Genomic DNA, 23,196 nt, shown 5'->3' with positions numbered 1-23,196 from the left:
CCACGCTGTCCTGGATGTCCTGCACCAAGCACATCACATCCATCCAGTTTAACTCTCCCAGGCAGCCATGAGGTGCGTGGCAAACATAAACACACAAAGACGATTTGCAGGTAGATTTGGGGTCCCAAGGAAATCTTACAGGAGCAGGCACCTCGGACGCTCTCCTTCATCACAATTCCTTGTAGGGATGGCAGCTGGTGAGGGCCGGACTGGTACATTCTGAAGACAGAGACAGCCACTGTGCAAAACTGGGATTCAGGGGCCCTTTCAACAGCACCCCTTTCACCCCTCATACTGTCTGGAGTTGTCCTGTTAAGGCTCCTTTCTCTGACTTGGTCTTACGACTCTGTTAAAATGAAACGTCACAGAACATAGGACAATGCATCCCCATTGGGGGAGCTATTTTCCCTTCATGTAAAGGTATATGGGCCTCTTCCCACTCTAGTTGAGAGTTTCTGCTTCTTTCTCTTTAATCTTAGGTCCAGTCCCCACGACAAACAAAACTCATTAGGGCCCAGAATAGACAAAGCCTGTTCTTGGGTAACATAGAATGTTTTATTATGGGCTCACTACTGTGACAAAATAATTTTAAAGAAGGAAAATTTGCTTTGGCTTACAGTTCCAAGAGACACAATCCATCACGTCAGAGAAGGCATGATGGTAGGAGTGGGTGGCATCCGCAATCAGAAAGCCAAGTGATGAGATGGACTCATCTCATGTTTTCCTTTGTATTCAGTTGAGAAACCCAGCCCGTGAAATAGTACTACCCAATTGAAAGTGGGACTTCCCACCTAGATTAACTTAGTATGGATAATTCCTCATAGGCATACTCAGAGATTAATCTAATCCAGGTAGTATACCGTAGGCATTCTTAGAGGTTTGTCAATGATTCTAGATTTACAATCAGAATTAATTGTCAAAAGTTCACCCCCTGTCAGCCTGGCACCCAAACATATAACTTTTAAGATATAACCTTCCACTCCTTTGTTCTCATAGGCTCATGGCCAGCTTAATGCAAAATGCACTCAGACCAATTTCAAAAGTCCCCATAGCCTTCAATCATTTTGAAACAATTTAAAAGTCCCAAGTCTCTTCTGAGACTCAAAGCAATCTCTTAACTTTGAACGCCTATAAAATAAAAATGAGCCATATACTTCTAGTATTTATTGACAGAAATAAACACTCCCATTCCACAGGGGGAGAATTAGGTAATCGCCAGGAATGACTGGGCCAAAGTAAGACTGAAACTCATCAGGGAAAACACTAAATCCTGGAGCTACATGTTCAGCACCTGGGCATCAAGATGGAATCATCTGGGTGCTAAAGGGTCTAAGTAACCATGTCTCTCCAGCTCTATGGCCTGCAGCACACACAGCCTCTCTTTTGAGTCAGACTTACCCCATGAATGCAGATTTCCTCAGTAGACATCTCACGGTTTTGGCACCTTCGTATCCCTTGCAGCTGAGGCTTCGACCTTCAGACTGGTTTCTCAGGGCCTCCTTGCAGGGTCTCCACACAGGCCTCAGGAGCAATCTTAATCATGGAGCTTTTATGCCTTCAAAAACAGTCCCACATAGTTGAATGTTGTATAACAATTCCTCTGAAATTGAAACACTTCATTCTGCCAGGGAGCTCATTAAGACAACTCAAAATAGCTCAGGAAGTCCCTGAAACTGATCAGATTTTCTATGGCCCTCTCTTTTCAAGAGTATATGTCTTAGCTACTGTTCTATTTCTGTGAAGAGACACCAAGGCAAGTCTTATAAAAGAAAACATTGAATTGGAGGCTTTCTTACAGCTTTAGAGGGCTAGTTCATGATCATAGCAGATGGAAATAATCGGGCATGGTGTTGGAGCAGTACCTGAGAGCTTTACATCCTGATCCATGGGCAGCAGGCAGAGAGAGGAAGAGATGAGACACCGGGCCTGATGTGAGCTATTAAAACATCAAAGCCCACCCTACAGACACACTGCCTCTAACACATACCTTTTAATCCTTCTCAAACAATTTCCCTGAGATTAAGCATTCAAATATATGAGCCCTATGGGGTCATTCTCATTTAAATCACCATAATAAATAAACAAACAGTAAAGACTACTTAGAGTCCCTCTTAGGCAAGGCAAACAGCCTGAAAGAAGCAGAGACAAGCTGAACTTCCCAGAAGAGGCTCACACCAGCCTAGCCACTGGGAAAGGACACTCTCTGACCTGCTGAACTTCCTACAGGCTGTGCTCTAGGGCTCTAGCTTCGGTGAGCTGCCACCAAAGCTGCTTTGCTGGTGCAGCTGTCTTTGAGCACTTTCTGCTCATATAAATAACCCATCTCTCATACTCCTGTAATAACCCCAATAAAACTCATTGCTTCACCAAGTCGGCCTGAGGTGGCCTCCTTTCTTTGGTTTGTCATGGCCTATCTATGTGGAGTGAGTAGGTTGTGTGTGTGTGTGCGTGTGTGCATGTATGTGTGTGTGTGTTGTGTCTCCTCAGGAAAAGCCTGTCACGTAACAGTTTCTGTGATAAAAAGCACACCGACAAAAGCACAAAGGGTTTATTTTAGCAGGTTAAAGCGAAACAGTCCAGTCAGGGAAGGTATGACGGCAGGAGTAGGGGTGGAAGTCACATTGAACCTGAGTCAGGAAGCGGCAAGCAATGAGCTCTTGTGCTCATTTCCTTTTTATTCGGTCCAGGATCCCATCCCATGGAATGGTACACCCACATCTAATGTGAGGCTTCCTTGTCCAACTAACTTAATCTGGCTAGATAATCCTTGTCAAGGAACTCAAGAGACTTGTCTCTTCAGTGAACCCAGATCTTGTCAAGTTTACAATGTTAACCATTGTACGTGCTGAGTTCAAAGGCTACCGCAGGTTGGGGAACACAGAGTCCTTCAATAGCAAGTCTTTCAACTCACTGCACAACAGTGAGCTCAATTTACCTCCAAAGGCATTCTGGGAAAGCAGGACTGTCAACTGGCTGCTCATCGCCCCCTCCTGAGGAATGGCCCAGGGACAAGCCTAGGGATCTAATGGGGTCTTTATAATTCTAATTTTTCATCATTCTAGTTTTCTTCAAATTCGTGGCCATCCTTCTTAAGCAGCCATAAAATTTTCTATTTTGAGTTGTCACTCTCCCCAAACTCCAGAGTGTCTAGGAAGGAGGCAGTGGCTCAGACGGAAGAGGCAGGGAAAAGGTTCCCTGGGTAGCCGTGGATGCCGAGAAGGAGTCTCTGAGGAACAGGCTTGCTTCAACCACAGCCCTTCGTGGCTAGCAGGTGCTGAAAATGGCCCCGTGAGTGGGACCTCCCCAGCACTAAGAGAGAGGCCTGGTTTTGAAGGATCTTCCCTTTACCTCAGCTGTCGGTGTTTCTAAGGACAGGCAGGTGCTGCCCAGATAGGTCTCAGCAGCAGCCCCGTCATGCCCCCATTTGTGCTGACTTGGTAGCTCCTTCATAACTGCTTCATGTCTCCTGCCGCATCCCAATCTTCAGGCGTAGCCGTTCTGTAGCTTACTCTACCTCTGCGTTCTGCTTTCAGCCATCTCTCTTTGCACATCTGCCAGGCGTGCCCAGGGCATTCAGCTGAGGGCGTGGCACCATCCAGAAGGTAGCTGGCCTCAGGTGGGCAGGGTCGATCCACTCCACTCAGCACACGGAGGGTGCGCAGAGAAGTCAGGGCATGGTGGGCATGTGGCACCTGTCCAGAAGAGCCCAGAGGCTGCCAGGACCCTGGTGTGGCTCAGGAGGTCCCAGCCCTTATGCAGAGAGACTGTTATTTTCTGAAGTACAAAGACCCTGGCAGGGTCCTAGGCAAAGACTGAGCAAAATAGAGTCAGTCCTATCCAGGAAGGGACAGTCAGACTTGATCACACAAAGTCCAGTGTAAAGTGACAGGATGCACTTCCCAGAGAGCCTGTTGGGACTGGGGAAACGGCTCAGTGATAAAGAACCTACACCGCTCTTGCAGAGGACCTGGTCTGTCTCCTAGCACCCACGTCAGGAACAGGCAAGTACACTCACACTCCCACGCAGACAAGTGGACACACACACGTAATTAAAATAAAACCTATCTTTAAAAAAAAGGAATAAGCTGGGCTGGAGAGATGGCTCAGAGGTTAAGAGCACCCCCTGCTCTTCCAGAGGTCCTGAGTTCAATTCCCGGCAACCACAAGGTGGCTCACAACCATCTATAATAAGATCTGGTGCCCTCTTCTGTCATGCAGATGTACATGCAAATAAAGCACTCATATGTAAAATAAAGAAATAAATCTTAAAAAAAAAAAAAAAAAAGAAAGAAAAAAATAAGCTGGGCTGGAGAGATGGCTCAGAGGTTAAGAGCACTGGCTGCTCTTCCAGAGGTCCTGAGTTCAATTCCCAGCAACCACATGGTGGCTCACAACCATCCATAATAAGACCTGGTGCCTTCTTCTGGCAGGCAGAACACTGTATACATACTAAATAAATAATTTAAAAAGAAAAAGAAATAAGCTATCACACTGTGAATGGCATCATGACAAGATCTTGACAGTCTGAGAACCATCCAGAGCTGAAATTTTTTTAAATTATTATTAAAAGCTACCTTTTATCTAATAAGGAAGAGGGAGCCAAGGCCCTTAGGCTGGCAGAGGTGGGAGATGACACAGGCATCAGAAGACAGGTACACTATCAGGGAGAGTAAACCCAGGAAAGCAATTTGGAGTCAGATCCCAGAGGGAGCTCTGTTCAGTTCATGGGTCCCTAGCAGATGGATCAGGTAATGGAAGAAAGAGCTCAGCCATGGGGGAGGGGGGTGTCTAGCTGAGAGTGGCTGCCTTGTGAGGGTTGGAGCTGGGATCCAGGCCCAGGCTAGAGGCAATGTGGGTGGTAAGGACAAAAGCATCGAGCCCTAGATGGAGAGATGCCAGTTGCTCTGAATGCAGCTCACACCATCTTCATCACCACACCAGGGTGAGCAGGGGTCACTTCTTTCACACAGCTTCTGCTTTCCCGAGGGCCTCCAGGCCCCAGAATATCAGGAGTGAAGCCCCAACACTGTTTATTGTACCCACTGGGCCTTCCTCATACGGTCACTCTGGGTGGCGACTCCACCCACCCCCAGTTCCCGGAGCTGATGCCTGCCTCGCTGCTCTGGCCCCATGCTGCAGGTCACTGACCTTGCTCGGAAAACACTGGGCTGGCGTATATAAGGAAAGCAGGGCGGGCCTGTATGCTCAGCAATGGTGGCTATGTGGTGGCCCTGCCTTGTCTTGGCTCTGCTCTCTGGCTTGGAGATCTCTGGTTTTCCGAGGAGCCCCCTGCGGCTGCTTGGGGTGAGTCAAACTTCCTATCTGATACCAGGACTTTGAGGGTTAAATGGGCGGAAAACTCTAACCAAGTCCCCTGAGTGAGGGGAGAGGAGGCAGGGGACTGGACATTGTGATACTGGGTCAACACTGGACCCTGGAGACCTGAGCCCCAAACAGGACTGATAAAGCAGCCTATTGTCTAACCCAGAGCAGAGCTCTTCGAACTCCCAGGCCTCAGTTTCCCCACCTGGAAAATAGATGATGAATTGTGAACTTCTCATGAAGGTCTACAAAGGCCTGTCTCAGGTGCAGAGGCCTCTACAACATGCTGAGTTGAGCCTGATGAGGGGGTGGGTGTTCTGGGAAGATGGCCGAAGGGACCAGGGTCCGGGGAGAGCAGAATGAGAGGCCACGTAAGTCGGGGGCAAAGGCAGCACAGACAGCTTGGGATCAGTTCTCCTGGCCTCCCCCGTGGGTGGTCTGATGATACACCCCTTTCTCCAACTATTCAGCGGCCCTCTGTAGCACAGGACCTGGAGGTTCCTGTGTCTCTGAGCCCTGGCTCTAGCCCAGAGCCTGCTCCCAGGTCATTGGTGGCCTTGTGTTTGCCCTGACCTTTCTGTTTATTTTTGTATTTACAGAAGCGGAGCCTCCCAGAAGGGGTAAGGACTTCCAGGAAGGTACAGACGGGGTGGGGAGGGCCAGAATGGAGCAGTTATTCACTTGCCGAAGGTATAAATCATAATGGCAGCACCCCCAGAGCTGAAAAGTAGCTCACGGCCCCATCTTGGCAGAGCCTCCTGTGACACAGGACCCTTGGGATAGAGGGGCTCCAGCTTGGTCAGAGCAGCATAGGAGGCAGCTTCCTCTCACACATACGATCAAGTAGTTTCTGGCACTTGGCTGGAGGGAGGCCTGGGACCAGGTGGTGAAGCTCCCTGTTACAAGGTAGCTAGAACCTTTCTTAACCCAGCGTCCCTTCATCTATCACCTCTATTGGAAAGAGGGTGTCTGGGGACACAGGAAGGAGATGTCTGCTCCAATAAAAGTACCAGTCAATACCAAAGCACGTAGGAGGTGGACTGGGAATGTAAGAGAAAGAGTGTGTTGGGAGAAGACTTCTGGGCACAGCTGGCGCTCAGGATACAGGGAGGCAAGACTCTCCAAGGAAAGCTAGGGCCAGGGCAGAGGGGAGCCCTGGGGAGGCTTTGTCTGGGAGAGGAGCTGGGTCAGAGCTGGGCTTTTACAAGATCTTCCTGGCTGCAGCGGTGTGCAGACTGCAGCATTAAGGAAGCAGGGAACGAGCACTGTGGGACACCACTGTGTCCCAGCTGGATGTGGGACAAAGGACACTGTCCAGGCTCCCAGTGTGGCTGACTGGGAGGGCTAGGACACACCAGGGCTTCAGAGCCCACGAGGGAGGATTTGAAGGGGAAGCAGCCAGGGTGAGCAGTTTCCCAGAGTGCAGTATAGATAATTATCACCCGGAGATCCTTGCCTACCTCTCTCGCCCACAGGCAGTTGATGGCATTGAGGTCTACAGTACCAAGATCAACTGTAAGGTGACCTCCCGCTTTGCTCACAATGTTGTCACCACAAGGGCGGTCAACCGCGCAGACACAGCCAAGGAGGTTTCCTTCGATGTGGAACTGCCCAAGACAGCCTTCATCACCAACTTCACCTTGTGGGTGCCACCATAGCTGCTCACGCTAAGCTCCTGGGGGGGGGGTGTTCTGGTCCAGTGTGGCAGCCCCTTTCCCTAAACTCTCTACCTGCAGGACCATCGACGGTGTCACCTACCCTGGGAACGTCAAGGAGAAGGAAGTTGCCCAGAAACAATATGAAAAGGCTGTGTCCCAGGGCAAGACAGCTGGTTTGGTCAAGTAAGTGTGGATCTTGGGCCTTGAGAGAAGAAAGCAGCCATGATTATTGTTATAGCAAACTGTGTGTATCCCCAGAAAAACCCCATTTTAAAGCAATCAAGGTGTTGATAGATAGGGAGGTCTCTAACCTAAGATCGAGACCTGAGCCCAGGGCCCAGGAAGGATGGGTTTCTGAAGGCTTTGTGCTAAGTACGTTTTGCACCTGTGCCCCGCAGGGCCTCCGGGAGGAAATTGGAGAAATTCACAGTGTCTGTCAATGTGGCCGCAGGCAGCAAGGTCACCTTCGAGCTGACCTATGAAGAGCTGCTCAAGAGGCACAAGGGCAGGTACGAGATGTACCTGAAGGTCCAGCCCAAACAGCTGGTCAGACACTTTGAGGTAATCAGCCGTTCCCACACCCCTGCTTGGAACCACACAGAGCCGGGGGAAGGGCAGTGGGGTTTGGGTGGGAGAAGGAGGGGCGTGTCTCAGAGCTGAGCCAAGTCCCTCGCATTGCAGCCAAGGGGAGGAGGCTTTTAGCCCTTGAGGACTGCACCACAAACAGTTGCAACTGGTCCCTTTTACGGACATCAAGGCTAGAAGGAAAGGGAGCTGCTGTGGTTGTGGAACTCAGGATCAGTGGCAGGCAGATGGTAGAAATGTTTTGTGCCACCATACCCTTCCAACAGTTCCTGGGTCACTTTCCTGCTGGCCCTCACTCTTGTCCTTGAGGGTCCTTGTATCACCACAGAGCCACGTCATTCCCCTTGGCTGTGTCCCAGACCTCTGCATTGTCCCAGGATGACATCTCCTTCATTTGGCCATTTCAGATTGACGCACACATCTTTGAGCCACAGGGCATCAGCATGCTGGATGCTGAGGCCTCATTCATCACTAATGACCTCCTGGGAAGTGCCCTCACCAAGTCCTTCTCAGGGAAAAAGGTGGTATAGATAACACTGGGGCTTGGGGTGCAGGGGTAAGACATTTGCCTTGACTTTGCTGAGCTAAGTGCAGTGGGGGTTGTCTGTCTGTGTCGACCTTTCTCCTCAGTCAACTGGGTCATCAGTGGGAAGGCTGGAGGAAGGGAATGCTAAGGCTGACCTGATAAAAGATTTGGGGTCTCAACTCTACCAGAAAAGTGAAGTCATTTATTTATTTACTTACTTATTTAAGATTTATTTATTTATTTTGTACACATTGTTTTGCCTGCATGTGTGCCTGCAGGCCAGAAGAGGACACCAGATCTCATTATAGACAGTTATAAGCCACCATATGGTTGCTGGGAATTGAACTCAGGACCTCTGGAAGAACAAACAGTGCCCTTAACCTCTAAGTCATCTTTCCAGCTCAAGGGAAGCCATTTAAAAAGCCCAGTTCCATTCAACCTTGGCAAATGGACAGGGAAGGAGTTACAGATGGATCGAGGAACTGAGACTAGGTTGGCTGGCTGCACATTAAGGGATGAAAGACTAAAGAGAATTGGTTTGATTCTCATTCTTGATACTGGGCAGTTGGCTCCAGTCACTGAGCCCCCCAAGCCATTCCAGGGCAGGAGCTCAGTGCCAATGGGAAGCGTGTGAGAAAGCGTAAGCATCAAATCTTCGCTATCTAGGATCTCCAGAGAAACTTTCAAAAAGCCCACATTCAAGGGAGCTGCTGACATCTGAGCATGCTTAGCCTCCTTCAGTCTAACACTCCCTTCCCGACTCGCATCCTTCTCCCCTCCTTTGGGTACCAACTCCAGTGTGCAAAACCATCCAACACAAAGTTCTCTCATATGGAGCAAAACCTAAGTAACTTCTGGCACAGAGCTAAAGAGTTGGGATGAAGCAGCCAAAAGAGAGGAGGCTAAGTGAAAATAGCAGCCACCCCAACCCCCAGCAGATTTTGAGCACCCAGGGAGGGAGGTACTCAGAGAGATGGGGAATGGGAGCAGCTTCATCCGTGAGGAACTGGCATCTGATTCATGCCAGGCCCTCACCTCTGTGTCATCAGAGGGTTCTTCCTGTCTGCCGGTGGGAAGCCTTCACCAAGCTCAAGGCTTTCCCCTCTCCCTCCATCCCCCATCCCCAGGGGCACGTGTCTTTCAAGCCCAGCTTAGACCAACAACGCTCATGTCCGACATGTACAGACTCCCTCCTCAACGGGGACTTCACCATCGTCTATGACGTGAACAGAGAGTCTCCAGGCAACGTACAGGTACAGGGTGGTGGCTCCACCAGGCTTGCTTGTTAATCCATCGTCATGGCGGAGAGAGGCCCAGTATCCCGAGGGGCCGCAGCTGCATCCCTCTCCTCCATCTTTAGCACCATATCGCTTACACAGCAGCCCTTGGAGAGTAGAAACAGGACACTTTTTCCTGCAGTGACTTCCACTTGCAAGGAGAGGCCCTGTTAAACGGGCATGGAATTCCACGTTTCTCCCACCTTTGCAGGTAGTCAACGGCTACTTCGTGCACTTCTTTGCACCCCAAGGCCTTCCCGTGGTGCCTAAGAACATAGTCTTTGTGATTGACGTCAGCGGTTCCATGTATGGCCGGAAAATCCAGCAGGTTTGGCCCCACCCGGCCCCCTCCCAGCACTCAGGGCAGCATGGGGTTAGAAACGTGAGGAGGAAGAGATTCTTTTTTTTTTTTTTTAAGTGGGACAATTCTAGCATTTCCAGTGGGAAAGGAGGGATCAGACAGAATGTAAGAATACCAAAAGCCGGTACTCACTTTCACAGGGAGTTGGGGGCCTCAGGCAATGCTTACTCATAAGGATAAGGACAGCAGGAGCTCCTCTGTCAGCCTGGCCTGGGAAAGGACCTAGCTCATGTCTCCCTCATGTCTTTATGGTCTATTTGTCTTCTCCCCCAGACCAGGGAAGCCCTTCTCAAAATCCTGGATGACATGAAAAAAGAAGACTATCTGAATTTCATTCTATTCAGCACCGATGTGACTGTCTGGAAAGATAACCTAGTTCAAGCCACCCCCACAAACCTTGAGGAGGCCAGGGCATTTGTGAAGAGAATCGATTCGCAAAGCAGTACGGGCGTGGGGGGCAGGGGGAGAGGAGCATTCTACCAGGTTTTTTGTTTGTTTGTTTGTTTTTGTTTTGTTTTGGTTTTTCCTGCACTGGGGTAGACCTCAGACTTGAAGACAAGGCATTAGGGTGCCTTCTCTGCCACCTAGGGAAACCTGTCTCGGCATTTCTAGCCCATGATCCTTGTGTCCACAAGTCTCAGCATGATAAGGCCACAGGGAGCCCTTCTTGATCTGTTACCTATGGACACCATACAGGACATCTATACCACTCTCTTCCCACTCCTGGTGACCCCACCTGACTGCCTGACAAATCGCTGTAATCACACGTTTGGAACCTCTTAGCACCCCTTTAATGCCTGTGTGATAGTCTGTGCTGTTCTCCCCTTATATCAATATTTACTGAGGACGTCTCTGTCCAGGCTGACACAGTCCTTGGCACAAGAACAAGGTCTACCGTCCCACGCTCCTTCACTTCAACAGCCTTGTCCTCTAGCACCCTAAGGACACTCCCCCCCACAATGGTTCTGTCTCTCTATTGGTATACAGTGACCAACATCAATGATGGGCTGTTGAGGGGCATTGAAATGCTGAACACGGCCCGGGAGGAGCACCGCGTTCCAGAGAGGAGCACCTCCATCGTCATCATGTTGACAGATGGCGATGCCAATACTGGTGAGGGAGAGGGAGGCTTGAACCCGAGGTGAGTGCCTGCCTGCCTTCCTGACTCTGTAGCTGGCCCGCTCCAAGTCCTTGGACAGCTTTTCCTGGGCTTCCCCAGAATCTTGTGAGCCCCTCAAAGGCAGGCACACGCCTCTCCTTGTCAAGGCTCTCTACCAGCTGCGCTTGTGAAGAGCCAGATCCCCCCCAAAGGAGCTAGCGTAGGTGGTCCCCAGCATGAACAGCCCTTCCTACAGGTGAGAGCAGATCTGAAAAGATCCAGGAGAATGCCCGGAATGCCATCGGGGGCAAGTTCCCTTTGTATAACCTGGGTTTTGGCAACAATCTGAACTATAACTTCCTGGAGAGCCTGGCCCTGGAGAACCAGGGGTTTGCCCGGCGCATTTATGAAGATTCCGATGCCAGCTTGCAGCTGCAGGTGCGGGTCACCTCACACGCTATCGCCACCTTGTGACAACTGCAGGTATTGCAGGGAGCTCCCTGCCTGCTGAAGCCTGCCTGCTGTGGCTCGTTCTAATCTGCCTAAAACAGAGCTGCTTCGTCTGCAGGATCGGCAGGTCAAGCAGAGGACACCACGCTTTAGTTAAATGTATAAGTCTCATAAGCAATAAGTAATTTTTATGTAAATATGCCCAAATGTTTCACAGAACAATGGTTTACTAAGTCTGTCATAAGGAAGCCTATGACCACTGATGAGGTGCCATGTCTCAGTCTTAGAGGCTAGAAGTATGAGATCAAGGTGATAGGGGTTGGTTCCTTTCTGATGAAAGGTCTGTATAGGTCTCTATTTTTTTTTTTTTCTCAAGACACGGTTTCTCTGTGTAGCCTTGGCTGTTCTGGACTGGTTTTGTAGACCAGGCTGGCCTTGAACTCACAGAGATCCTCCCGGAGCGCCACTGAACTTACGTACCCATTCTTGACTTGTTTCAGAACTCTTCTTCCTGGGCCATCCCGTTCATTCCTTTGTTGTGCGTCTGTATCCAATTTCTTCTTTTTATAAGGACACAAGGCATATTGGATTAGGGCCCAACCTCATGACATCATTGGATTATCTTTGTAGAGATATTACCTCCAAATAAGGTTGCACCCTGAGGATTTGGGCTTTAGGAATGCAGCGCACAGTCTGATCCATGACACCTTTATATTGTAAAGTAATATTTAAGCATACCTGCTAGCCAAATGCAACTATGTGCCTCACTGTTCAGAGTCTAGGACCTCCGCTAGGTGGCTGACAGTACCCCCATTTGTAGGGGACCCCAGGGCTTTTCTCCCCCCGACTCACACCCCTTTCTTTGTCTAATATTTCTTTATTCAAAGTTCTGCACCAAGAATTCTGTCCTTTCCTTCTCTTTTCTCTAGTCTTTAAGATTGGAAGGACAGGGATGGTTCTCCTAGACTCCGAGGCACAGTCAAGGCCATTTAGGAATGAAGATCAAAGGGATGGATCAGCTTAGCCCTTGCGGACTAAATGCCACCTCACACCACCTGTGGAACCAGCCTAGTCCAGGCTTCTCCATGCCTGCCCTGGGGAGGTCTGAGCTGACCGGATGACCTGATCTGACTTACAGGGCTTCTACGAAGAGGTGGCTAATCCACTGCTGACGAATGTGGAGGTGGAGTACCCCGAGAATGCCATCCTGGACCTCACCAGAAACACTTACCCGCACTTTTACGATGGCTCTGAGATTGTTGTGGCTGGGCGCCTGGCGGACAGCGACATGAACAACTTTAAAGCAGATGTGAAGGGCCATGGGGTGAGTGGGAGCCTGAGGTGCTGGGAAGGAAGGGTCAGCGGCGGCAATGGGGCCCAGGCTTCCAGGACTGGCATCCTCTGAGCCCAGCCCAGCCCTCACAGCTCCCCGGTCCGGCGCTCACTCCCCTCACTACCTGCTCCTATTCCCTACCCAGGCCTTGAACGACCTGACCTTCAGAGAGGAGGTAGACATGAAGGAGATGGACGCAGCCCTGAAGGAGCAGGGCTACATCTTTGGGGACTACATTGAGCGGCTCTGGGCGTACCTCACTATTGAGCAGTTACTGGAGAAGCGGTGAGTCAGCCTGCCCGCCCCCTGAGGAGACCAACCTGCCCAGCCCCCACCACAGCACTCACTGTGTTCCAACAGGGCCAGAGGCGTAAGACAGCCACACATTCCCATGAGCATTCTTACTGCTCTGCCCTCTTCTTGGCCCAGATTTTAAACAAACAAACAAACATACAAAAAAACCACAAAAACCAGTTCCCTTGTGCCCTACCCCTCCTGCGTGTCCATCATGAGCAGGCAAGCACTGCCAGGCAGTGGCCTGAGAGCCTCTAGGGCAGGGGAGGCATTAGCTCGTGGCCGACCCCCCAGCCACACTCAGTGATAGGGAAGTTGAATAGCACTGACACGGGTTGGGTGTGGGGAGCTGAGTAGCCTTGAGAGGACAATGTGAAAGCTTCTTTAGGAAGAGCAAAGCTCTAATGTCCCAGCAAGTTTGGCACAGGGCGAATGCTTGGCATTCAGCACTATCATAAGCGATGATCGCAGTAGCCATTTTGAGTCCCTTGTATTTTATGGGTGGAGAAACTGTCTCCTAGAGAGGAAATACTTTTTTTTTCATATGCCTTGGGGAGCTAGCTAGTGAACGGGTATTCCCGCCCCCCAACCCCACCCCGCAGTGAGCTCCACTGAGGAGGATCAACAATGTGGGCCCTGGAGAGAGGGGAGATGTTCCGAAACTGTCCCTGGAGATTCTGGTTGGGCGGGGAAGTATGTGTGAAAGGAAGCAGGACCTTGGGCTCGGGGCTGACTCTGAGTTGCTCCTCCTAACAGCAAGAACGCTCACGGGGAGGAGAAGGAGAACCTTACAGCCCAGGCCCTGGAGCTGTCCCTCAAGTACCACTTTGTAACTCCACTGACCTCCATGGTGGTGACCAAGCCTGAAGACAATGAGGATCAGACAGCCATTGCAGACAAGCCTGGGGAAGGTGGGCATAGGGAGAGAGGGCCAGAATCTAGAATCCTCCCCCTAAGACCCTGGACCCTAGAATCCCAGCAGAGGAATTGGCCAGGCTGGGGACACCAGACCTTTGGAAGAGGGGCAGGTTTGGAAGCATCTGAAGGGGTGAAGTGGTCAGCAGGGGCATGGGGTGTGGGCCAGTAGGTGTCTCTAAGTCTCTCAAGGGATGTAAGCCAAGGGAGCACACCGCTAGGGCCGTTTCAAGGAAAGAATCCCGGCTGTAGCACAGAGGGCTCAGTTAGACAAGAGGTTCTAACCCCAAATTTAGACCTGGAACAAACCTGGGAGGACCTGGGAGCTCTGAGCTCTGGAGCTCTGGAGGCTGAGACCAAACATCTTTAACAAGACCCCAGAATGTACTCACCAGGAGAGCCCCAAATGTGTATAGCAACTTCATGGGGAGCCTGGCACCGAGAGGCATGGCGGACAAAAGTCTCTTTTTGATACACTCCCTGTTTCCTCGGAGTTCTTGGTTCTGGGGGACACCCCGTGGGGACAAAGCCAGCTCTAAGCCAGGCCACAGACCACTCGCATTGTTGCAGTGGCCTCATAGTCTATGTCTAATACATCTTTCTTCTTCCTCCCTTACTGTGCCTGCATGATAGAAGGTAAGCTTCATGGGATGGACAGAGAGAGAGAGGAGGGAGGGAACAAAGGAAGAGAGAGAGGGAGAGATGGAATAGAGCCTTTAGGCTTACTCCTCCAAGTCTCAGGGTTCCCATTCATTCAGCTGAAGATGGCTTCCTTCCCTCAAGATGGACCAGTCAATGACAGCGTTCCATTATCTGCAAATATGAGCAATTTTTATATCTAGCACTTTCCCGTGACCCCTGCAACCCTCATACAAGTCTTTTACAACCCTCATTTTATAGTGAGAGCACAAGGCTCAGAAATGTCTCAGGCAGTAGCTGACATGGGACATAGGCCTAGGGCACATAGATCACTTGGGCCCAGAGCCCATGCTGAGGATCTCTGGGAACCAGAGTGCTCTCATTGTACAGCAGTGAGAACACTGCACCCCTCCAGCCCACTAACACTGGGAAAGACTCAGCCCCTGCCAAGCTGCCCACCTGAATCTCTAAGAGGCACAAGTACATTAGGCCACGATTTCCCCTCAGGAGCTACCAGCCACCAAAGAACAACAGACACGTGGGTCTCACCCTAATCCCGGCTAGGGGCTAAAGACTTCACAGAGCCTGCAAACATTGCTCATAACGGAGGTTGGACTTGATAGATTTGCATTTTGATGACTTGATAGATATGCATTTTAGGCACATCAAAATAGGCTCCTAGCATCAAAATCACTCTTGTACTATGAAAATCCCTGGAAAGCGATTGCTTGGGCAAGGCTGCCAATGTTGGTGCCCTGTGGGGCCCAGCAGGCTTCAGGCTGACAGAAAGCACAAGGCTGGGAAGGTGGGATGCCCTTGGCTGTTGCTCATGACTGCCCTCTGGTTTTGCTAGCCATCTCTGCGACTAGCTCCATGGCCTACCTGAGTGAGTACATGCTGTTTGCTGCAACCAGCCCTGCCCACCACTAAGAACCTGCCCTGCCTTGCCCTCTGCCCTCTTCTATAGTGTTTCCTGAATCAACCTCTGTCATGGGCCGATTGACCAGGTGTCCTGGGGGGCTTCAGTGCTGGTGGAGGGGAAAGAGAGAATAAAATCATTGGGGAATCAAAATGGGAAAGGCATTAGCCAAATTATGAGCGGAGGTCTCAGATCTCTCCAGGACAGCTTGTGTTGTTCAATCTGGTCTCCCTTTGTTCCATAGCCAGTCAGCAGTCTCATCCAAGCCCCTACTATTATGGTGAGTTTCTTGGCTCCTCCCTGGTCAAGGTTCAGGGTTATGGGTGCCTTGCTCCTGCCCACAGGGCCAGGAGGCCTGGTAAGGCCAGGAGGCCAGGGAAGGCCTGTGGTACGGGAAAGGCCCTGGGAGTCAGCTCATTCTCTGATGTACCCTCAGTGGATGGGGACCCCCACTTCATCATCCAAGTCTCAGGAAAAAATGACAGCATCTGCTTCAACATTGACGAGAAGCCTGGCACGGTGCTGCGCCTTCTTCAGGACCCAGTCACAGGTGGGGCTACAAGCTGGGGTTCTTTCTGTGAGGATCTGAGTGGTCCTCCTCCTCACTCTGCCTAGTACTTAGCCACCTTCACACACAGAATGCTCTGCACCAGGGAGGAGGGAACTGCCGAAGTAGTGCTCAGTGCTGTGAGAGAGAGGTAGAGATAAGGACAGCCTGACGCTGAGGGTGGAGCCAGCCTGGATATGGGGAGCAGTTTCCCCTCTCATAACACCCCCTGACCCAGGAAAGGGGGAAGAGCCACAATGTCCCAGCATGCCCCAGACCTGAAGTTTCCAGCATTGCACTTGGCTCTGACACCTGGTCTTCCCTTGGGGCTCTGCCTATGCTTCCCTCCGCGTGCCCTTCTGAAGGGAAAACATCCCTGAAGGTCAGCATGGGCTCAGATGACCTCACTGGTCTCTCTTCTCACCTCACCCTCTGGCAGGCATCACTGTAACTGGACAGATCATTGGAGACAAGGGGAGTAACCCTTACTCCAGAACAGGGAAAACTTATTTTGGAAAACTGGGCATTACCAATGCTTGGATGGACTTCCGGATTGAGGTGACCACGGAGAAGATCATCCTGGGGAATGGCAATGAACTAAGCACGTTCAGTTGGCTTGACACAGTCACAGTCACACAGACTGGGTAAGTTTTCTGTCCCTCCAAGCCTGTGGAGGTAGGGAAACCCTGGAGGGATTTGGGGCAGAATTCTCACAAGAGTCACAGGAGAGACTGATGCCCTGAATTCAGTTTCCACAGGATGGTAACCGTGGGATAGGGCCCCAGTCCTTGGGACTTCTTTCAGAGCCAAAAATCTGTAGCTGGACAGTGTGTGTGACTGGCTTTGAGGGGAGCCATGACTGGACGGAAGCATTAGATGGAAGCCAAGTGCACAGAGCCCAGCTGCTTGGGAGGCCTAAGGTCAAAGGGCTGCTTGAAGCCACAGGTGTAAGACCAGCCTTGGCGACATAGCAAGGCCCCATCTCTAAAATTATTATTATCTGTGTGTGTGTGTGTGTGTGTGTGTGTGTGTGTGTGTGTGTGTGTGAATGCCACACACAACACATGTGGGTAAGCCAGAGGACAACTTTGTGGACTCCGTTCCCCTCCTCCTGCTTTTGTATGAGCTATGTGGGTTCTGGGTGTTGAACTCAGGCCATCAGGCTTGCACAGAAAGCACCTTTATGCAAGGAGCCCTTTCATCGGCCCTTGCAAGAACCCATTTCTAAATAGAAAGGAGGGTTGAGTATGACAGCAAACATCTATAGTCCCAGCAACTGGGAGGCAGAACCAGGATGACACCCCAAGTCATTGTAGGTTGCACGGCTAGTTCCAGCCCCTCATATGAGCTCAACAGAGACCATGGCGACATGTACCTGACCTGCATAGGTCAAGCCAGATGAGCTCCCAGCACTGAGAAGGGGAAGAGGACTCAACATCCTACCCCTAACCAAGAAGCTATTTGCAATTGATACCCACTGGCAAAGGAAGAATCGTTTTCTCCAGTGGAACATCACTAGGCATATCAACTATGTGAAAGGGAAGCTCCATGCCCAGGAGGAGTTAGACTCTATGTTTGTTTTGGGTTTTTTGTGGATCTTTTGTTTTGTAGTCTCTTGTTTTGGCCTTTTTGTTTGCTTGTTTATTTTATTGGTTTCTTGCTTGTTTGTGTTTATTTTGATTTTTGTTCTAGTGTATGTATGTATGTATGTATTTGTGTGTAGTGTGAGGAAGAGCCAGGAGAGAATATATAGTTGGGTGAGGAAGATCTGAAGATGAGGGGAAGGAAACATGGTAATAGTATATTGTATAAAAATATTTTTTTACTTAAAATGTTTTTAAAATTAATTTAAATAATAAGCAGGAAGTGGGGAAGAAAGACAGGAGGAAGGGAGGATTAAATAACAACAACAACAACAACAACAATCCCATTTACAACATCTTTTGTTGCAATCTCTTGTTGGAATCTGCCAGTTCCAAAGCATCTTAGCTTCTCCTGTTTGGGAATCCCTGGGGCTTAGTGGGCAGGGATCTCTCTATTCCCACTGAGGCTCAAAGAGGGTATGACTGGCCCAGGATCACACAGAGCCTGAGCAGGACCCAGGCCTATGGGTGCCTTGGCCTATTTTCTGCCCCCAGAGGAGCCAGGGTCCACTCTGTGGAGGGCACAGATGACATGATGACATTTTTGTGGCAGTCTTATCCCAACACTGGGATTGTGTCTGGGATCTGTGTGCCATCAGGTGACAGGTGCTTGGAAGGTCTTGCTGAAAGCCCTTGATTCAAACAGTTAATGCCATGGCCACAGGCCTCACTGCCTACGCCCTCCTCTTCTCTCCTAGGCTGTCTGTAACAATCAACAGGAAAAAAAACATGGTGGTGTCCTTTGGAGATGGGATTACCTTTGTGGTGATTCTACACCAGGTTTGGAAGAAACATCCGGTTCACCAGGACTTCCTAGGATTCTACGTGGTGGACAGTCACCGGATGTCATCACAGACACATGGGCTGCTGGGTATGCAATACTCTGACTAGACTATGGGCTACTTAGTTACACAGAAACACTGGAAATAGATGTCCAAAGCTACAAGCCTCCTAGTCCCCTGTACCTGGTTCACAAGTTGCTTGTTCAGCCTTTGCATCAATCCAGAAAAGCCAGTGGCCATGGCACCCATGGCAATGGACAAAGGCTAACTGTCAATATTCTCATCCCCAGGCCAGTTCTTCCAGCCCTTTGACTTTGAAGTGTTCAACGTCCGCCCAGGCTCTGACCCCACAAAGCCAGATGCCACAATGGTGGTGAAGAACCACCGCTTGACTGTCACAAGGTGAGGTGGCATCTCTGACACCCTCACCCCACCCAGTGCCAAGACAGGGTGAAAGAACCCCTGTGCCGTGGCACCTAGTTCAGTGGGCTCTTGTTTTTTTCCTCTGGGACACTCATTTATTTTTGAGGTCTTGGCCCTCTTAGACTCCTCCTAATCAAGGTACAGCGCCAACCTGGCTCCCTAGAAAGAACAGTCACACGACTTCACTTGTGACAAAAGAACTCTAGGCTCTTCAACTTCAAGCCAGGCATGGTAGCATAAGCCTGTGGTCTCAGCCCTTAGGGTGGAGGCAGGAAGATCAGGAGTTCAAGGTTATTGACTATAAAGCAATTTCAAGGATAGCCTAGGCTACAGGACACCCTGCCTTAAACATTAAAATATCAATTAAAAATAAAAATCTCATTTCAGGAGCTAGGTGGAGGGGTGTTGCTCAGTGGTAGGGCACTTACTTGGGACATGTGAGGCCCTGGATTTAATCCTGGAACTGCAAAACCAGTAAAAAGATTCTCCAGCTTCCTTCTACCTTAGGCCCGTGGTGCCCACAGCTGTGCTGCTCACCCTGGGCATTACAGCATCTCTTTCTTTTCTCGCAGGGGCTCCCAGAAAGATTACAGGAAGGATGCCCGTGTTGGCACCAAGGTCATCTGCTGGTTTGTCCATAACAACGGGGAGGGGCTGATCGACGGTGTCCATACAGACTACATTGTCCCCAGTTTGTTCTGAGTAAACCTGCCAGCTGCTGCTGCAGTAGAAAGTCTGGGTTGCCTGGAACAGGGGCACAGAACGGGGCTCATGGGAACGACCTGGACAATAAAGCCCAGCACTTAAACTAAGACAGCTGCAAGTCTCTGAGTGCCTTTGTGAGCCACTACTTAAGAAACAGAAAGGCACCCAGGCGTGGTGGCAGACACCTGTAGTCCCAGCACTCCGGGAGGCAGAGGCAGGTGGATTGCTGTGGTTTTTAAGGCCAGCCTGGTCTACAAGGCCAGTCCAGGACAGCCAAAGTTACACAGAGGAACCCTGTCTTGACCCGGAGCAGGTCTAACTCATGAAGGCCTGCCCCCTAGTGACCACTTCCTCCAGCTAGGCCCCACCCTGTTAGGTTCTAAGACCTTCTCAAACAGTGCTACTATCTGCTGGACTGAATGGTTCACATGAGCCTATGGAGGACAGTTCATATTTACACAGTAACAAGAGTGAATGTTCATTTTGTCTCACAACTGCAGAGGTCAACTATGGCTGCCTGGCTCTGACACTGTGGTAGTATGGGGGCACAATACATCATGGTAGGGCCATGTATCAGCAGAAGTCTGTTTACCCTACGGTAGCCAAAAAGGAAAGAGAGAGCCAGGCCTGGTGACACACGCCTGTAAGCTCAACAACTGGGAGGCAGAGGCAAGAGATTTGGGGTCAGTCGCAGTTATTTAGAGAGTTTCAGGCCAGCCTGGGCACATACAAGATTCTATCTCAGAAAAAAAAAAAAAAAAGTTAAAAACTGAAGGAGAAGGAGGACAGGAAGAAGGGGGGAAAGAGGAGGAACAGATGCAAATGGTGGCGCATTTCTGTGATCACAGCACTTGGGAGGTAGAGGCAGGAAGATCAGGACTTCAAAGCCAGTCTGGGATACATGAGAGGAAGGTGAAGGAGAAGAAGGGGAGAGAGAGACAGAGACACAGAGGGAGTGAATATGAATCCAGAGCTCCCTTCAAGGACATGGCCCTTAGTAACCCAAGTTCCTTCCCCTTCCATCACCGACTAATAGCACTACAAGCAGGTGGCCAAGCTATAAGCACATAGGTTTTTGGTGACATTCCAGATGTAAAACACAGCCACTCATCTACTCAACTATCCCCCAGTTCTCCATCCACTCACTTGCCTCCACGCACCCAGCCATCCATGGAGTCAGCAGCCAGGATCTGAGGCAGCCACAGACGTGTAACACGTTCCCTATTTTCACAACTGTCAAAGTTGTGAAAACGGGCCCTTCAGTAGGGCCAGGCCTCACTGGCATCTTTCAGGCGCCTCGTGATGGCCACTTCCTCTCTTCCAACAAACCTGGGGGGCTTAGGGAGGCAGAGAGGGGTCCCTAGGGGGCCTCCAAGGCGTCTCCAGCCTGAGTGCTTGGCGTCGGAGGAGCTTCGCATAGAGCACAGCTGACCCTTGCTCTACGTGAACCTGTGCACTAGGTCAGCCCCTTCATTGCTCTTGCGACAAGATGCCTTCCTCTATCCTCTGTGCATACACCACGTGTTTCTCTTCAGTTTGTAGACACACAGGCTGCTTCTAACTATAATTGATCGTCCTGCCTGGATCCTTCGCCTCCTCAGCTGTCTCTGACTGGGGGCCTAAGGGATGCTGGGCAGATGATCTTGGAAAAGGAAGCAGTGGGCGGTGACTTGCTCGAGCTGAGCAGGCAGGTTAATAAGGCTAGAGCTAGGAATCAAACTAAGGAACATCTTGAGTGCAGAGTGCAGACACATGTACACGGATGTACATGAATGTGGTATAGGGGCAGCACGTGGCGATGGGTCACAGGATTCATCTCATCTCCCACGACAGAAGACCCACAGGCATTCCCCACTGCTGGGGTCAGGGCTGACTTTCCAGGGCTCACACTGGCCAAGGGCCTGGAGGGAGGGGAGATGGCTCCTGGTTGCTACCGCTCTAGAGACATGGCTCCCAAACTGAAGGCCTTTCTCTGATGCAGGGTGAATGTGAGAAGGCTGGAGAAATAACCCAGCCCAAATCCTGCCCCTCCCTCAACACACAAGCAGGGAGGCACCTTCACCCAGGCATCAGGCAGGCTCTCTTCTCCCTCCTCCTACAGCACCCCATTGAGAGCCAGACATCAGGACACAGGCCTTGCTCCAGGCGAAGGGCGTGCTGCCTGGGTTGGCCTGGCCCTTCCTCACCAGCCTGCAGTACCTTTCTTTCTCAGAACTCAGGGCAGTGTCCTGTCTGTAGGCCTAGGCTCCTGCTGCCCCCTCCACATCGGTGTCCTCCCTCCTTCCTCAGGGTCAACTTCCCCTTATCATTCAGAACTACCCCATGAAGACTTTCTTGACATCCCCAGGATGGGCAACTATCTGTCAAAGTTAGTTTTAACACCTTGACGAAATCAGAATCACTTGTGGAGGCAGTCTAGGCGAGGACTTGTTTAGGAATTGGCCAGCTTGTGAGGGATTTTCTTAGTCTAAGTGGGAAGACTGGCCCCTGCACGTTGGCGGCAGCATTTCTTGGGCTGGACTCTGGACTGGAAAAGAGAGCAGCAGCCAGGTGAGCACTGATGTGGAGACATCAATGTGTTCTTCTCTGCTCTGTAGGGTGGATGTGGTGCTGACCGGGGCAAGACAGGCAGTCGGCTAATTAAGTCAAATCAAAGTCTATGTCATTTAATAAGCCGATGTCCAAGAGCGGGCTCGTGCCTCAGTCTCACGGCACTGAAGCTCAGGGGTACGGCTTTTAAAGGACAAAACTCACAACTGCATCAGTGTTCACAGGAGGTCAGAACAACACCTGTCGTTTTGCAGAGCTTAGCACTATCTTCCAGATAACACATGACAATTATTGATTTACACTGCCTCTTATTTTAGTTTTATGTTTTAGCTTGTTCAACATCTGTTGTTCTGGTTAATAAATATGGCCCAAGGTCAGGGTCACAGACAGTCTCAAAAGTGTTGCCAAGGCAGATGTGGGTACTGGCGTGTGCGTGTGTGCGTGCATGCGTGCGTGTGTTTGTGTGTGTGTGTCTAAGAAATGTAAAGGCAGACACAAAGTCAGGAAAAGATGGTGTCACCTTAGCCGTTTCAGGGTGACTATTTGAGTCAAGTCCCTGCCCTTTTAATTTCCCCACAGTGATGGACTTTGTAACCTGAAACGGAGAGCCAGATCACCACAGACACCGTTATCACTTAAGTTGCTTCTGTCAGAGTATTTTGTCACAGCAACAGAGCTGAGGCAATGCCCAGTGTGATCCCAGCTATTGGCCCAGGGCCGGGAGCAGCCCCCAGTGGGTAGAGAAGGGTAGTGCAACTGTCCTGCAGGTGCTGGCAGTCAACTGTGATGCCACAGAGGTTGCACTGACCCTTGGGCCAGGCCCAGACGGTTATGTCCTAGAAGGATGAACTTGAGCGAGGCAGGCTCACCTGTTTGTAGCCAGAGAGCAAGTCCCCCAACTCTGTGCTGCTTTCTTGTCTAATGGTCTGGCATGAGGACCTCTGCCAAGGAGGCTGGCTGGAGGAGCAACAGTGAATGGTGTTCTTACACATGGGCAAGCCTGCCAGAAGCTCACCCATTGGCCTGATGGATCACTTGTACAGAAACACTCGCTCGACTAACACCCCCTACTGCTCAAAGGCTGGCACAGAAAAGGTACTTTTCTGGCAGTCTGGTCTAGTGGGCTAGTCCAATTCATAGTGAGCAAGTGGGCTAGTCCAATTCATGT

General features: G+C 50.6%; 1 protein-coding gene across 2 annotated transcripts; it reads left to right on the top strand.

Moving 5' to 3' along the window:
• The first annotated feature begins 5,083 nt into the window (after nt 1-5,083).
• Itih3 (inter-alpha-trypsin inhibitor heavy chain 3) lies at nt 5,084-19,585 on the top strand. 2 transcript variants are annotated; one of them, XM_055612246.1, is made up of 22 exons: nt 5,084-5,304; nt 5,922-5,942; nt 6,798-6,964; nt 7,059-7,163; nt 7,379-7,541; nt 7,973-8,086; nt 9,219-9,344; nt 9,580-9,696; nt 10,003-10,171; nt 10,717-10,842; nt 11,085-11,266; nt 12,417-12,602; nt 12,757-12,896; nt 13,662-13,961; nt 14,022-14,045; nt 15,329-15,345; nt 15,623-15,658; nt 15,815-15,928; nt 16,365-16,569; nt 18,267-18,439; nt 18,641-18,752; nt 19,346-19,585. In XM_055612246.1, the coding sequence occupies exons 1-22, from the start codon at nt 5,212-5,214 to the stop codon at nt 19,473-19,475; spliced, it is 2,820 nt and encodes a 939-aa protein (XP_055468221.1). In that variant the 5' UTR covers nt 5,084-5,211; the 3' UTR covers nt 19,476-19,585. The 2 variants fall into 2 exon arrangements, with proteins under 2 accessions (XP_055468221.1, XP_055468223.1); XM_055612248.1 differs by lacking the exon at nt 14,022-14,045 and adding an exon at nt 14,454-14,456 and having other exon boundaries at nt 5,091-5,304; nt 13,662-13,816; nt 15,313-15,345.
• Nucleotides 19,586-23,196: the final 3,611 nt, after the last annotated feature.

This window comes from Psammomys obesus, unplaced genomic scaffold (genome assembly GCF_907164565.1).
Source record: "Psammomys obesus unplaced genomic scaffold, mPsaObe1.curated_primary_1811, whole genome shotgun sequence".
Lineage (NCBI taxonomy): Eukaryota > Metazoa > Chordata > Mammalia > Rodentia > Muridae > Psammomys > Psammomys obesus.
This window is presented reverse-complemented; position numbering and strand designations above follow the sequence as displayed.